This window comes from Piliocolobus tephrosceles, chromosome 10, assembly GCF_002776525.5.
Source record: "Piliocolobus tephrosceles isolate RC106 chromosome 10, ASM277652v3, whole genome shotgun sequence".
Lineage (NCBI taxonomy): Eukaryota > Metazoa > Chordata > Mammalia > Primates > Cercopithecidae > Piliocolobus > Piliocolobus tephrosceles.
In genome coordinates, this window is record NC_045443.1 from 104,687,920 (window position 1) to 104,704,809 (window position 16,890).

The 16,890-nt window shown below is 41.6% G+C and overlaps 1 protein-coding gene across 2 annotated transcripts in view; it reads right to left on the reverse strand.

Annotated features, from left to right (window-relative positions):
* The window catches only part of CRY1 (cryptochrome circadian regulator 1), a 109,413-nt gene extending 93,598 nt beyond the window's left edge, over positions 1-15,815 (reverse strand). For both annotated transcript variants that reach the window (XM_023195632.1, XM_023195546.1), the window contains exon 1: positions 14,747-15,815. In XM_023195632.1, the coding sequence (XP_023051400.1) occupies positions 14,747-14,904 (158 nt within the window). In that variant the 5' untranslated portion in view covers positions 14,905-15,815. The remainder of the gene's footprint in view (positions 1-14,746) is intronic.
* Between the last annotated feature and the right edge of the window lie 1,075 nt (positions 15,816-16,890).

A 16,890-nucleotide genomic window follows, 5' to 3' on the forward strand; every position in this document is an offset into this window, starting at 1 on the left:
TCTGGTAAAAATTTTAATTCATTGATTAAGGAAGAAAGAAGTAAGATGTTAAAACTGATTAAAATGATAATCTGATTTACTATTTCTCGACTTACAAAATTCATTTTCATGGCACAAACATAATTTGCATTGGTATGGGCAGAAAACATTTGTACTGCTTTCAGTTTTCCACAACTTTATTTTTACCCCTTTTTACGGAGTTGTAAAACAGCCTTGTCAATCAAATATCCCTTAATCAGAATCATATAACTCCTAGAGAGTCCTCTAAACAATATCTAGCATTCCAGATATGCAATAATTTCCTTTTCCCACTTCTAAGTCTTTGATAATTTTTCCTACGTAATTGTCAAAACTCATCCTAACCTGCCTCCTGTAGTGCAATGTAAAATCACTCTTGCCACATTCAGTTTCCATAATATGGCACTCTCCTGGATCCTCTTTTACCTCTCTGATTCTCTTTTACCTCCTTCACCAGCTCCTATTCATTTTAAATATAGTATTCACTAAGTTTTTTCACTGGGCTTTTGACTAACATAACTTTTTATGGCTGTATCCAATCTCATCCAGGCATGCTTCATCTATTACTTATGCAGGAATTATTCCCATATACACAAATCCAATGTCTCTAATTCCCAGAGTTAAATTTCTATTTTCTTCATTTCTCATGTTGGTATCTTAGCAGTGCTTCAAATTGGTCAACAACCTAAACTCACTCTATTCCTCATCTAAATATGGTCTATTTCTGTGTTTCCTAACTTAATGTCTAATTGTCACAGACGCACAAAGTATGAGGATCTTACACTCTACTTTCTCTCTCACCCTCCTTCTCTATCAAACTGTGTTTTCCAGGCAGTCACCGAAGCTTTTCACTGTATCTCTACAGCCTTCCTCTTATATCTTTCCCCTTCCTCATAGCCTTTCCCCTTGTTCAAGCCTGTATTATCTTTCACTTGAACTCTTGATAAAGTCTCCAAACTGTTATCTTGACTCTCTCTTCTAACATTCACTCAGCTACTAAATTTGTATTTCCCCAAACAAGGGCAGTTTTTCTGAACTATACCCACTTATCCGAGTTCTTATATAATAGGCAACAATGTTGTTTTAGGGTATCCACCTACTTCCTACTCATTCTACTTAGTTACTTCAGTCCAGGCAAGTTGATTCCACCAGCAAAGCACACTTCAGCTAAGACAATCATAAACTCATGAAGACTAGTTCAGAAACTGGCCCAAAAGAGCTAATGAAGTGCCATAAGACTTTTGCTGAGACTTCTGGGCCAACGGTGTATGCTTTTTGCTGAGGTAAATGCCATTGTTATTGCTATATTTTGCCACCAGAGGACAGCCTGTTTGAGAAGTCAAGGCAGTTCAGAGATGCAAAGAGAAATGTGATCCTAGTAACACCTTCTGAGCCCTAGCATCGAGAGATGTCCAAAGCCAGTTTCCCTTAGGTTATTCAATTACATCTACCAATAAACTTTCTTTTTGCTTAAGCCTGTTTGACTCAGGCAACGAACTAGCAAACAAAAAAGTACTAAATAACACCTCCTATCCTTTCATTCACCTTGTGACTCAGTTACATCAGCCTCCTCACCACTATCAGAATACTGTGCCTTTCCTTAAGCTATTCCTTCAGTCTGGAATTCACTTCTCTCTGCTTGGAATTCCCTTCCCTCCATGCCTTGCTTAAGATCCACTTTATACTTCAAGTTTCAGTTTAAATAAATGCCTCAGTGAAATAATCATCAGAGACTAGAAAAAAGCAGAGGGCCAGATTATACAAGGATTTGAAACCATGCTATGGCTTTTTGAACTTTAACCTAAGGGTAAAGAAATGTCATTAAAAGGTTTTAAAGCATAAATGACGTGACCAAATTTGCAATTTTAAAAAGATCACTCTACTTGCTGTGTAGAGAATGAATTAGAGAAGGGAAAGGGGGACAATGATTTGTAAGCTACTAAACCAATCTAGGCAAAGAGAATGGTGATATGGGCTAAAGAGCCAAGGGAGAGGGAAGAATGTATTTTTGTAACTATTTTATTTCTGAATAAATCTTCCTCTGTACTGTAAACTCCCTGAGGGTAGAGAAATTATCTGCTGACTACCATGCTATCCACAGAAATTAGCAAGTAATTGCCACACAGTAAGGACTCAGATGGGTAAATGGAAGTATCATTTGTGAAGACAGAAAACACAGGAAAACTCAGTTTGGGGTTTGTTTGTTTTTGAGCAATAGAGAAGGATGAAGATGAACTCTGTTTTGGATAAGCTGAGTTTGAGGTAATACAATACATTCAAGCAGGCAAATGGGTATATAAAATACATACAAACACATACACGTCTGGGGATCAGGAAAGAGATTTGCACTGAAGACACTAACCTGAAAATTCTGGGCACAGACGAGTAAATGGTAACTGACTTTATGAGAAGAGATAAGATTGCTTAGAAATATGTGAAATGAAAAGAGGGTGGAGATCACAGACCTCACAGGCATTTAAAAGTTGAACGGAAAAGGAGAAGCTAAGGAAGAACACTAATAGCGCTGGCAGGAAAGCATAGGAGAGTCCTCTAATAAAGCCAAGAGAAGAGGAAGTCCTCTAATAAAACCAAGGGAAGAAGTGGTCAAATGTGTCAAACATTGTTAAAATAAAAATAAGAAAGAAAAAAGTCAGGGAATGGGCAGATTAAAAGTATCCTTTGGACAAAAATAGCTTTGGTAGAGTGGGTGGGAGTGGAGCTGGACACACCTTAGTTTGGAGTGGGTTCAAGGGTAAGTAGAATATAAAGAAATGAAGTCAGCCTGTATTAGACATCTCGCTCAAGAAATTGGCTACAAAGAAACTAAGATTCATAGTTGCAGGAGTGGAACACAGTCAAGGCTAAGTTCTGTTCCTTTGTTGTTACAGGTTGTGTATGTTTTACAGAATTTGATCTTAAGCATGTTTAAATGTTGATTGGAGGCAACCTAAAAAGAAGAAAAAGTAGAAGAAAAGGTAAGAATTAATATAAAAAATGAGCAGTCTTTGAAATGGAGCACAGAAGAAGGAACTCGTTTTGAAGAGGCAGCAGTATCTCTTCCACTGAAGTTGTATACTAGAAGGAGGAACTACTAAGGATGTAGGCACATTTATAGATTTGGTTACTGAAAATTAAGAGAGCTTACATGTGATAGCTTCAAATGTGTAATAAACATGTTGAAGTTTAAATACTAAAACAAATCTGTTCATTGAGAATTTTTTCTAAGTTATGAGTTTAAGATAGACATTAACATATAAATTACATAAAGTAGTTGTCCCATCCCTAAACCTTAGATTTATAAGAAAAATTAAAACAATATTTAACGCCTACTATGTATAAGACACTATGCTGTGGAGAACACAAAAAGGCTCTTTCCCCAGATATATGAATAGCTTGTGTCCTCTTCTTTTAGGTCCCTGTTCTCACATTCTACTTTCTCTCCATTGAATTTACTACCAGCTGATATATTATTTTTTTCTTATTGTCTGTTTTCCCCCCTACTGGAATAGGGCAGCAACTTTTTCTGTTTTGTTCACTGCTGTATACCCAGCACCAATAATACTGCCTATAATGGATAGGGATACAAAATAAAATTTTGATTTAAGAGGCAACTTCTCTTCAGGAAGGTACACTCTGTTAAGTGGGAGAGAGATTATATACAGAATACACCCCTGCTATGGTCTGAATGTCTGTCTGTGTTCCCCCAAAATTCACGTTAAAACTGAATCCCTAATGCTATAGTATTAAGAACTGGGGCATTTAGAAGGTGATTTGGTCATGTGCATTGTACTGTCATGAGAGGGATTTGTGCCTGATATAGTTTAGACATTTGTCCCCTTCAAATCCCATGTTAAAACTTGATCTCTAATATTGGAGATGGAGCCTAGCAAGAGGTATTTGAGCCATGGGGACAGACTAAGACAAAAAACTAGTACCAGGAGTGGGATGTTAAAACTAAAGCTGCTTAGGTGTTGCAATCCTAGTCTCTGATAAAACAGACTTTAAACCAAAAGAGATCAAAAAAGACAAACAAGGGCATTACATAATGGTAAAGGGATCAATGTAACAAGAAGAGCAAATTATCTTAACTGTATATATGCACCCCAAACAGGAGCACCCAGATTCATAAAGCAAGTTCTCGGAGACCTACACAAAGAGACTTAGACTCCCACACAATAATAGTGGGAGACTTTAACACCCCACTGTCAATACTAGATCAACGAGACAGAAAATTAACAAGGATATTCAGGACTTGAACTCAGCTCTGGACCAAGCAGACCTAACAGACAACTATAGAACTCTCTACCCCAAAGCAACAGAATATATACATTCTTCTCACACCACATAGCACTTATTCTAAAATTGACCAATAATGGGAAGTAAAACACTCCTCAGCAAATGCAAAGAACGTAAATCATAACGAACAGTCTCTTAGACCACAGTGCAATCAAATTAGAACTCAGGATTAAGAAACTCACTCAAAACCACACAACTACATGGAAACTGAACAACCTGTTCCTGAGTGACAACTGGGTAAATAAATTAAGGCAGAAGTAAGCTCTTTGACACCAATGAGAACAAACAGATAACATACCAGAATCTCTGGGACACAGGTAAAGCAGTGTTAAGGGAGAAAGTTATAGCACTAAATGTCCATTATCGGCAAGCGGGAAAGATCTAAAATCAACACCCTAACATCACAATTAAAAGAACTAGAGAAGCAAGAGCAAACAAATTCAAAAGCTAGCCGAAGACAAGAAATAACTAAGATCAGTGCAAAACTGAAGGAGACAGAGACACGAAAAACCCTTCAAAAAATTAATGAATGCAGGAGCTGGTTTTTTGAAAAGATTAACAAAATGGATAGACCGCTAGGCAGACTAATAAAGAATAAAAGAGAGAAGAATCAGATAGATGCAACAAAAAATGATAAAGGGATATCACCACTGATCCTACAGAAGTACAAACTACCATCAGAGAATACTATAAACACCTCTACTCAAATAAACTAAAAACTGTAGAAGAAATGGATAAATTCCTGGACACAAACACTCTCCCAAGACTAAACCAGGAAGAAGTCACATCCCTGAATAGACCAATAACAAGTTCTGAAATTGAGGCAGTAATTAATAGCCTACCAACCAAAAAAAGCCCAGGACCAGATGGACTCACAGTCATATTTTACCAGAAGTACAAAGAGGAGCTGGTACCATTCCTTCTGAAACTATTCCAAACAATAGAAAAAGAGGGAATCCTCCCTAACTCATTTTATGAGGCCAGTATCATCCTGATACCAAAACCTGACAGAGACACAACAAAAAAATCTAATTTCAGGTCAATATCCCTGATGAACATCGATGTGAAAATACTCAATAAAATACTGGCAAACTGAACACAGCAGCATGTCAAAAAGCTTATCCACACGATCAAGGCGACTTCATCCCTGGGATGTAAGGCTGGTTCAACATATGCATATCAACAAACGTAATCCATCATATGAACAGAACCAATGACAAAAATCAGACGATTAGCACAATAGATGCAGAAAAGGCCTTGGACAAAATTCAACACCCCTTCATACTAAAAAATCTCAATAAACTAGGTATTGATGGAATGTATCTCAGAATAATAAGAGCTATTTATGACAAACCCATAGCCAATATCATACTGAATGGGCAAAAGCTGGAAGCATTCCCATTGAAAACCGGCACAAGACAAGGATGCCCTCTCTCACCACTCCTATTCAACATAGTATTGGAAGTTATGGCCAGGGCAATCAGGCAAAAGAAAGAAATAAAGGATATTCAAATAGGAAGAGAGGAAGTCAAATTGTCTCTGTTTGCAGATGACATGATTGTATATTTAGAAAACCCCATCGTCTCAGCCCCAAAACTCCTTAAGCTGATAAGTAACTTCAGCAAAGTCTCAGGATACAAAATCAATGTGCAAAAATCACAAGCATTCCTACACACCAATAATAGAGAGTCAAATCACGAGTGAACTCCCATTCACAACTGCTACACAGAAAATAAAATAACTAGGAATACAACTTACAAGGGACGTGAAGGACCTCTTTAAGGAGAACCACAAACCACTGCTCAAAGAAATAAGAGACAACACAAACAAATGGAAAAACATTCCATGATCATGGATAGGAATAATCAGTATCGTGAAAATGGCCATACTGCCCAAAGTAATTAACAGATTCAATGCTATTCCCATCAAGCTACTACCGACTTTCTTCACAGAACTAGAAACAACTACTTTAAATTTCATATGGAACCAAAAAAGAGCCCATATAGCCAAGACAATCCTAAGCAAAAAGAACAAAGCTGGAGGCATCACACTACCTGACTTAAAACTATACTAAAAGGCTACAGTAACCAAAATAGCATGGTACTGGTACCAAAACAGATATATAGACCAGTGGAACAGAACAGAGTCCTCAGAAATAACACCATACACCTACAACCATCTGATCTTGACAAAAACAAGCAATGGGGAAAGGATTCCCTATTTAACAAATGGGGCTGGGAAAACTGGTTAGCCATATACAGAAAACTGAAACTGGACCCCTTCCTTACACCTTATACAAAAATTCACTCAAGACAGATTAAAGACTTAAATGTAAAACCTAAAACCATAAAAACCCTAAAGAAAACCTAGGCAATATCATTCAGGACATAGGCAGGGGCAAAGACTTCTTGACTAAAACACCAAAAGCAATGGCAACAAAAGCCAAAATTAACAAATGGGATCTAATTAAATTAAAGAGTTTCTGCAGAGTGAACAGGTAACCTACAGAATGGGAGAAAATTTTTGCAATCTACCCATCTGACAAAAGGCTAATATCCAGAATCTACAAGGAACTTAAACAAATTTACAGGAAAAAAACAACCCCATCAAAAAGTGGGCAAAGGATATGAACAGACACTTCTCAAAAGACATTTATGTGGTCAACAAACATATGAAAAAAAGCTCATTGTCACTGGTCATTAGAGAAATGCAAATCAAAACCACAATGACATACCAGTTAGAAGAGCGATTATTAAAAAGTCAGGAAACAACAGATGCTGGAGAGGATGTGAAGAAATAGGAACGCTTTTACACTGTTGGTGGGAGTGTAAATTAGGTCAATCATTGTGGAAGACAGTGCGGCGATTCCTCAAGGATCTAGAAACAGAAATATCATTTGACCCAGTAATCCCATTACTGGTTATATACCCAAAGGATTATAAATCATTCTACTACAGTGACACATGCACACGTATGTTTATTGTGGCACTGTTCACAATAGCAAAGACTTGGAACCAACCCAAATGCCCATTAATGATAGACTGGATAAAGAAAATGTGTCACATATACACCATGGAATACTATGCAGCCATAAAGAAGAATGAATTCATGTCCTTTGCAGGGATATGGATGAAGCTGGAAACCATCATTCTCAGCAAACTAACATAGGAACAGAAAACCAAACATCACATGTTCTCCATAAGTAGGAGTTGAACAACGAGAACACATGGACACAGGGAGGGGAACATCACATACCAGGGCCTGTCAGGGGTTGGGGGACAAGGGGAGGGAGAGCATTAGGACAAATAACTAATGCATGTGGGGCTTAAAACCTAGATGACAGACTGATGGGTGCAGCAATCCACCATGGCACATGTATACCTATGTAACAAACCTGCACATTCTGTACATGTATCCCAGAACTTGAAGTACTAAAAAAAAAAAAAAAAAAAAAAAAAAAAACTAAAGCTGCTTAAAAGAGCTTAGAGAGCTCAAAACAAAACCAAAAAAGCTCATACACAAGAAAAACTTTAAAACTTCTTAGAGACTGGTTAAGTGGTTGTGACAAAAATGCTGATTAAAATATAGAAAGTAAAGGCCATGTTCATGAAGTCTCAAATAAAATTTTTAAAAACTAAACAAACAATTGGCCACATTATATGTTATGCTTGTAACAAAAAACTTGGCTACACTGTATCCATGCCTAGGACTTTGTAAAAGGCTGAACTTAAGAGTAATGACTTAAGCTACCTGGCAAAAAAAAAGTTTCTAAACAACAAAGCGTTCAAAAGGTGACATGGCTGCTTCTAACAGCCTACTATCAGATATGGGAGTTCAAAACAAGACAAAGTTAAAGCTAATAATCAAGAGAAAACAGAGCATACAAATTTGAAAAATTTACAACCTGACTATGTGGTAGAGGGAAGTTTTCAGGAGAGAAATCCAAACTAACCAGCCAGTTGTTAACAGTTAACAACTAACAACTAAAGAGAGCCAGTTGTTAACAGTCAAGACAATGGGGAAAAGCCCCCAAGGCATTCCAGAAATCAAGGCTACTCCTTCCACCACAGGCTCAGAGATCTCCTCAGGCAAAATGGTTTGGGAGGCCAGGCCCAGGGTGTTGCTGCCTTGAGCTGTCTTGAGATGCTACTCCCCACGTTCTGGCTGCAGCCAGGGCTCAAAAGGCCCCAGGTACTGGTTGGACTGCTACTCCAGTGGGTGCCAGCCATAGGCCTTGATGGTTTCCAAGTGGTTTTAAGTCTGCAGGTATACAGAATACAAGATCCATGGAAGCTTGGCAGCTTCCACCTAGATTTCACAAGATATGTCAAGAAGTCTGGGTGCCCAGGCAGAAGCCTGCCACAGCAGAGCTCCTACAGAGAGATTCTACTAGGCTAGTGCCAAGGGGAAATGTGGGGTTAGAGTCCCCAGAGAGAACTCATTGGGGCACTGCCCAGCAGAGCAGTGGGAACAGGGACACTGCCCTCCAGACCCCACAGTGGTGGCAGTCTAAAACCAAGAGAAAAAGAGAAAGGTGTGGTCAAATGTGTTAAATACTGTTATGAAAAAGAGAGAGAAAGAGACTAAGAGAGAAAGAGTAAGGAAGGAAGGCAAGGAAGGGAAGGAAGGGAAGGAAGGGAGGGAAGGAAGGAAAGGAAGGAAGGAAGGGGAAAGATCAAAAGTATCCTTTGGATGTAAACAGCATACACCCTCAGCCTGGAAAAGCTGACAGACATTAGACTCCAATCCATGAGAACAGCCATGTGGGCTATGCCCAACCAAGCTATAGAGATGCAGCTGCCCAAGGTTTTGAGAGCCCACCTCTTGGACCACTGTGCTCAGGATGTGGGAGGGAGTGGAAAGCGAGGAAGTGGAAAGATTAAAATAATCCTTTGGATGAAAACAGCATACACCCTCAGCCTGGAAAAGTGACAGACATTAGACTCCAATCCGTGAAAGAAGCCATGTGGTCTGCCCAACCAAGCCATAGAGATGGGGCTGCCCAAGGCTTCAAGAGCCCACCTCTTGGACCAGTGTGCTCAGTTATGGGACATGAGTCAAGACAGATTATTTTACAGCTTTAATATCTGCCCTACTAGGTTTCAGACATGGGTGGGTCCCTTTTTGTTGGTCAAGTTTTCCCTTTTAAAATGAAAATGTTTACCCAATGTCTGTTTCACCATTGTATCTTAAAAGTAAATAACTTGTTTTTGATCTTACAGGCTCATAGCTATAACGAACTTGCCTCGAGTCTTGGATAAGACTTAAGTTGATGCTAAAACTAGTTAAGACTTCTGGGGACTTTGAAAGAGATGATTATATTTAACAACAGAAAAAAGACAAGAGGGTGGGCGCAGCGGCTTACACCTATAATCCCAGCACTTTTGGAGGCTGAAGCAGGAGAATTGCTTTAGCTCAGGAGTATGAGATAGCTTAGGCAACCTAGTGAGATCTCACCTCTATGAGTAATAAAAAAATTACCTGGCCATGGTAATGCATGCCTGTGGTTCCAGCTAATTGGGAGGCTAAAGTGGGAGAACTGCTTGAGCCCAGGCGGTTAAGGCTACAGTGAGCCATGATCCCGCCTCTGCACTCCAGCCTGGGCAACAGAGTGACACCCCATCTCAAAAATAATAATAATAATAATAATACAAGAGATTTGGGGAGCTAGAAGTGAAGTGATATAGATATTTGCCCTCTTCAAATCTCATGTTAAAATGTTATCCCCAATGTTGGAGTTGAGAGGTATCTGGAACATGAGATAAGATCCCTCATGAATGGCTTGTTGCTATCATGTAATGAGTGATTTCTCACTCTATTAACAGAACAACTAATTGTTTAAAAGAGCCTGGTACCCCTCCCTTCTCTCTCTTGCCATGTGATATGCCAGCTGCACTTCCCCTTCCATCATGTAAAAGCTTTCTGAGGTCCTCACCAGAATCAGAGGCTGATGCCATGCTTCTGTAAAGCCTGCAAAACTATGAACCAAGTAAACCTCTCTTCTTTATAAATTACCCATGCTCAGGTATCCCTTTATAATAATACAAACAGACTAAGGGAGTGCTCTTATAAAAAGGGCTACAGGAACTTGTTTACCCCTTCCACCATGTGAGAACACAGAGACAGCATCATCTATTCAGCAGAGACACTGAATCTGCTGGTGCCTTGATTCTGGACATCTTCAAAAACTGTGAGAAATAAACTCCTGTTGTTTATAAACTACCTAGTCTAAAGGTAAATTTTGTTACAGCAGCTCAAACAAACTATTAATAAAACAGTACTAACATTCACAAATGAGGGCAGCAAATGCTAAGAGTGATGTGAGAAGCAACAACAAAAAGTGGTGTAAGAGTTCAGAATACTGCTAATCATCCCAGACAAGTACAGAGTTGTACAATCATCCATCACCTTCTAGAACAGTTTCATCATCTCAAAAAGAAACCTTGTGCCCCTTAGCTATCACCTACCAACTTCCTAGCTTCCCCAGTCCTAAGGAGCCACTAATCTGCTTCCTGTCTGTATACATTTGCCCATTGTGGACATTCCATAAAAACAGAATCATATAATACACGGAATTTTGTGACTGGCTTCTTTCATTTAGTTTGTTTTTCAAGGTTCATTCACACATGTTGTAGCATGTATCAGTATTTCATTCCTTTTTATGGCCAAATAATATTCCATTATATGGATATACCATATTTTGTTTATCCATTCACCAATTGATGGCCATTGGGTTGTTTCCACTTTTTGGCTATTGTGAATAATGCTTCTGTGAGAGAAGCATTATAAGTTTTTGTATAGGATAATTTTTCTAAGAGATGTGAATTTTCATAAAGCTTGTAAATTTATCCAAATCAAAAAATTTTATTCTGAGACAATGTCCTTCAAATTTTTTGTTGTTGTTTCTTTGTTTGTTTTTTAAGAGATAGGGTCTGTCTTCACCCAGGCTGGAGTGCAGTAGCCCATTCATAGCTCACTGTAGCTTCCAATGCCTGGGCTCAAGTGATTCTCCTGCCTCAGCCTCCTGAGTAGCTGGGAGTGCAGGCATGAGACACTGAGCTCAGCCAAACTTTTTTTTTAAGTATTAAAACATACTTTTTAAACGAAAGGATGGCAATATAAAAAAGGAGTTTTGTTTAATGTGCTTAAGTAAAATAACTATTTAAAATTTTGCTTTTCTGTTAAATCCAAAAGTCTAAAAAGTGTTGAAGAAAATACAAGATAGCTTCTAAAGTAAACTAAGAAGGTCCCCCCCCCCGAGTTGAAATCACATATTGTAAACAGTAGAAAATGAAATATATAAGCCAAAAGGTAGATCTTGCCAGGCTAAGAAATTTGGGCATTATCCCATAGTCAATAAGTAAATTAATAAAGCTGTTTAAATATAAAATTATTGACTCTAAGATATTACCATATTCAACAAACAGTAATTGAACTACTACTATATAAAAGCACTGAATTTGGTACTATGAGTGATTCCAAAAAGACTTTTGCCTCTGACACTACCAAAACCACTCCAGATAAAATTCTAAATGACTTCAAATTGCTAAATCCAATTTTCATTTTTCAGTTCTCATCTTACTTGACCTATCAGTAGCATCTGACATAAGTAAAACACTCTCTCTTCCTTGAAATACTTTCCTTCTTTCTTTCTTTTCTTTTTTTTTTTTTTTGAGACAGAGTCTGGCTCTCTTGCCCAGGCTGGAGTGCAGTGGCACGATCTCGGCTCACTGCAACCTCTGCCTCCTGGGTTCAAGTGATTCTCCTGCCTCGGCCTCCCTGAGTAGCTGGGATTACAGGCAGGTGCCACATGCCCAGCTAATTTTTTCATGTTTTTTTTTTTTTTTTTTACCAGAGACAGAGTTTTGCCATATTGGCCAGGCTGGTCTCAAACTCCGAGCCTCAAGTGATCTGCCTGCCTCAGCCTCCCAAAGTGCTGGGATTACAGGTATGAGCCACCATGCCTGGCCAAAATACTTTCTTTACTTGGCTTCTAAGACACCATACTCTTCTCCGTTTTCTTCTTACATTACTAGTGGCTCCTTTGCAGTCTCATATGCTGGTTCTTTCACAGCTTCACAATTTATAAACATTAAGAGTATTCAAGGTTCAGCCCTTGCACCACTTGCATCTCTTGTCTATCTTATTTTCTTAATGCTCTCAGTCTCAAGGCTCCACTAGAATGTAGCTCCAACAGGGTGAGCAGTGGGGACTGTTTTGTTCATACTGGATCCCTTACACCTAAAACAGTGCCTGGCATATAGTAAGTGCTTGACAAATATTTGTTCAATAAATAGATGGATGAATACATGGCTTTATATATTATCTATAAACTCATGAATTCTCCAATTTATACTTCCTGCCTGGATCTCTGTCTGCAGCTCCAGACATATCCAACTGCCTATTTGCTATCTCCATTTGAATGTGTAAAATATATCTCAAACTTAATGACTTAATGGAAGAGAACGCCAATCACCCTCCCAATGGCTTCTCCAGCTGGCTTCACTTTCTTAGCAAATTGAGGCCCCATCCTTCCAGTTTCTCAAGCCAAAAATTTTCTCAAACAGTAAGCTGCTACTACATAAAAAGCACTGAATTTTGGTGCTTTTTATATAGTACCAAACTATACCTCCTTTTTTTTTTTTTTCTTGAGACAGAGTACTCTGTCACTCAGGCTGGAGTGCAGTGGCACGATCTCAGCTCACTGCAACCTCCGTCTCCTAGGTTCATGTGATTCTCATGCCTCAGCCTCCTGAGCGGCTGAGATTACAGGCATGCGCCACCGTGCTCAGCTAATTTTTATATTTTCAGTATTAACAGAGACAGGGTTTTGCCATGATGGCCAGGCTGGTCTTGAACTCCCGGCCTCAGCCTCCCAAAGTGCTGGGATTACAGGGATGAGCCACCGCGCCCAGCCTAACTCCTTTTCTTTCTCTCACAATACATATCCAATCTGCCAACAAATACTGTGTATTCTGCCTTCATAATATAGCCAGCATCTGTTTATTTCTCACCACATCCACAATTATCACTATGATTCAAGCCATGCTCATCTCTCACCTGGATGAATGCCAACAGCTTCTTAATTGGACTTCCTGCTTCTTGTCCACCACCACTCCCCAATTCAGAACCACAAGCAGAGAAATTCTCAGATTTGTTCTCAGAACCACAAGCAGAAAAATTCTTTTTCAAACTTATGTCAGATCACATTACTTCTCTGCTCATAATCCTGCAGTTATTCCCACTTCACTGAGTAAAAACCCAAATCCTGAAAACTGCTTATAAGGCTGTCTTCAATCTGGCCCTAAGTCAACTCTGACCTCATCGTCTACTATTTTTCCCTCACTTATTCTGCTCCAGTCATACTGGATTCTTCTGCTGTTCTTTCCAAAGGTCAAGCGTATCTCTGCCTTTTCCCTTACTCCTCCCTTTGCCTTGAATGGTCTTCCCCTAGATATCTGCATCCCACCACCTCCTTCAGGTATGCTCAACTGTCACCTTCTCTGTGACTCTTCCCCTGATCATCATATTTAAAACTGCAACCTCATCCCTACCCTTGTATTCTTTATCCCTTTACTCTGCTGTATTTTTCTCCACAACACTTACCACCTAAACTACTACATATTTTACTTTCTGCTTGAAGACATGACTTTTTGTCTTTCACTCACTGCTATATCCCTAGCATTTAAATCAGTGCCTGGCACATGGTAAGTGATCAAGAGTCTCTCTGTTGAGCTAATGCTTTCATTTCCACCAGGGGGCCCAACGATCACGTAGCCCGGTGTTTCAGGAAAAGATCATAAAGCATCTCTAAGATTTCTTTGTGCTCTGATCCCTAGAAGGACTACAACTTGCCTAGAAAGAAAAACTGTGCTTTGTCTCGGCAACCACAAGGAGGAGTTGAGAAAAAGAGCCGAGCAGAGAAACCAAATAATGCTGTTTCCCTTGCTTTTCCCTCAGTAACCTCAAGGTGGAAGAAAACTGCATCTGGAGCCAGCTGTACTGAATGAATGATTTTTCTCCATACTATGAGTTACGTAGACACAAACGTAAACAGGAAACATCACAATCCTTTCGAATGCCACAAACAGGCCAAGGGAATCCATATACACAGGCCACTAAGGACAGGAAGGGTGTTTCTTTAACTCCAGCACTAAGAATTCTCCACAAATTCAGGGGAAGAGCTCCCGTTAGCACAGAAAGACACATAACTAACTCACTGATGAAGGCCGAGTGTTTCAGATCGTCAGTACTCCCTGGCCAGAGAACTATTAAGTCAATTCTATTAAATACTTAGGGCACCTACAATTCGTTAGCGGTATAAGGAAGGCAGTCCCACGTCTAAATTCTCAGATTTGGCGGATCGCATGGAATTCATTAACAGCAGACTCATTAAACACCCAAATCCATTTCCCACGGGCTTGTGACTCACCGCCACCTGTTGATGCCCACGTTGGAGGAGCCGGCGAACCAGGGGTCCAGGATGTAGACGCAGCGGATGGTGTCGGCGCCCTGAATGCATTCCTTCAGGGCGGGGTTGTCGTGGAGCCGGAGCCCCTTTCGGAACCAGTGCACTGCGTTCACCCCCATGCCGGGGGCGCGCTGCGGGTCCTCCACGGAGAAATTCAAGGAAGGAGGCTCCGGCTCATAGCCGACACCTTCGCTTCCAAGAGAATTGCCTCACCCGGGGAGTAAGGAAAGGGCGGTAGCGGGGGGACAGGAAAAAATGACTCCGAGGAGGGGACTGGAGAAGGCGGGGGCGCTGGAGGCGCAGTGAGAAGATGAATGGAGGTTGCCCAGTCGGCGGAGTCCGGGTTTGACGCCCTTTAGGAGCCCGCGCCCGCCGCAACCTCCTGGAGGCGACGCATAACTTCAAGGGCCTCGGACCTCCGGAGCCTGAGCAAATTCCACGAGCTCGAGCAGCCACGACGGCCCGAGCTGGCACGGACGGCCCCAGGAGGTTCGTCACGGAAACCTCGCCCCACCAAGGCGGCTCCTAAAGACAAAACGGCCCGCCCGAGGTGAGTCACCGAGGAGAACCGAAGGGGAATGAGCCCCTGTCGGCGACGCTGTCTCTCGACCCAGAAGAAAGGACCGGAGACGAAGGAGAGAGGCGGTGGTCGAGGCTGCTGGACGGCTGCCGGCCGGTGACCGGTCCCGAGGCTGCCCGGGTGACTCTGCCGCCGCCGCCGCGTCAGCGGCCTCGGCCCCGCCCCCGGCTCCTCATTGGAGGGCACTCTCCCCACGTGACCACCGGCACCTCACGTTTCTGAAGTGTGTTTACTACACTGACTCGGAGGGGGAATCTGCTCGCGCTTCGGTCGCTTTTGGAGGAGCGGCAGCCGCTTGATCCCAGAACTGTTGACCCTCGCCCACACGCTGAGCTCACTGGCTTCGCCCCTTTCCTGTGCCGACTGGAGGGCCGCCCCTTGGAGGCAAATCGTGTTGACCACAGGCCCCTTGTGAGGGAAGGCTTAGCCCCGCCCCCAGGGGCCGTGAGCGGGCACTATTGGCCGAGGCTCGCTGAGACCCGGATGAGCACGGGGCTGCGGGGAGCTCGCGGGCGCGCGCGCTGCTCAGGGAGGCGCGCGTGCGCCCTCGCTGCGTTCCAGAGGGTAAGGGGGCGGGGCCCGCGGGCCGTAGCGCGCTCGGTGATTCCTCCCGTGGGATATGGGGAAGGCCTGGAAATTGTCCGGTGTCTTTCAGGAGCCAAAGGTGGAGTCGGGCGGAGAGTGAGGGGAGGATGGAGTGGAAGGAGGAGAGTGGGAGGCTCCACGTAGATTTCAAGGCCAAACCATGTGCTTGCCAGAGAACCCTACTTTGGAGATTGTGGAGCTGTGCCCCTCCACTCTCCTGGCCCTTGGGTGCCTCCTCCCCCTTGTACATGCTCTGGGAAAAAGGGTAATTGGCAGGACGTATGCCAGGCATTCCTGGACTTCCTGGAATTTTTTAATACTAGCGATATATATCATCAACGTTTCACCCCTAATCTGTTACATTTAATGTAGTTTACCGGTCTCTTTGAGACTGGACGTTTGTCTACTTTTCCAGCGACAGTAAACTGCAGGCCATGCCATCCCCTAGATATGTGATGCCCTTAAATTCATTCAATGATTACTTTTTGAGTGAACTAAGCACTGTTCAAAGCACTAGAGATACAGGAGATACTTAATAAAATAGACACGGACCCCAGCCCTCTTGGGGTTTACAATTTGTCTCAACCTTTGTGCTGTTTTTTCCTCTATAAAATACTCTTCTTTGGAATCCAGTACTCAAGATAACCGCCTTTGACCTACCTGGGATATTTCTACACACCCCTTTAGACTCCGATGAAATAATAACTAACTTCTGAAAGTATTCCTGATCCCTAGGGCAAATTTAGGACTTCCCTGGGTTCTCCACGTATGTTTCTGATACATCACTTATCACACTACTGTGAAAATTAGTTGAAAAGTGCCCATACCTAGCAATACCAACTCAATAATAGTACTTATCATAATAATGTGCCTCCGATTCCCTCCGAAGTGTGATTTCTCAAGGACAGGGTCTGTATTCAGTTTTGTTTTGGTTTTATTT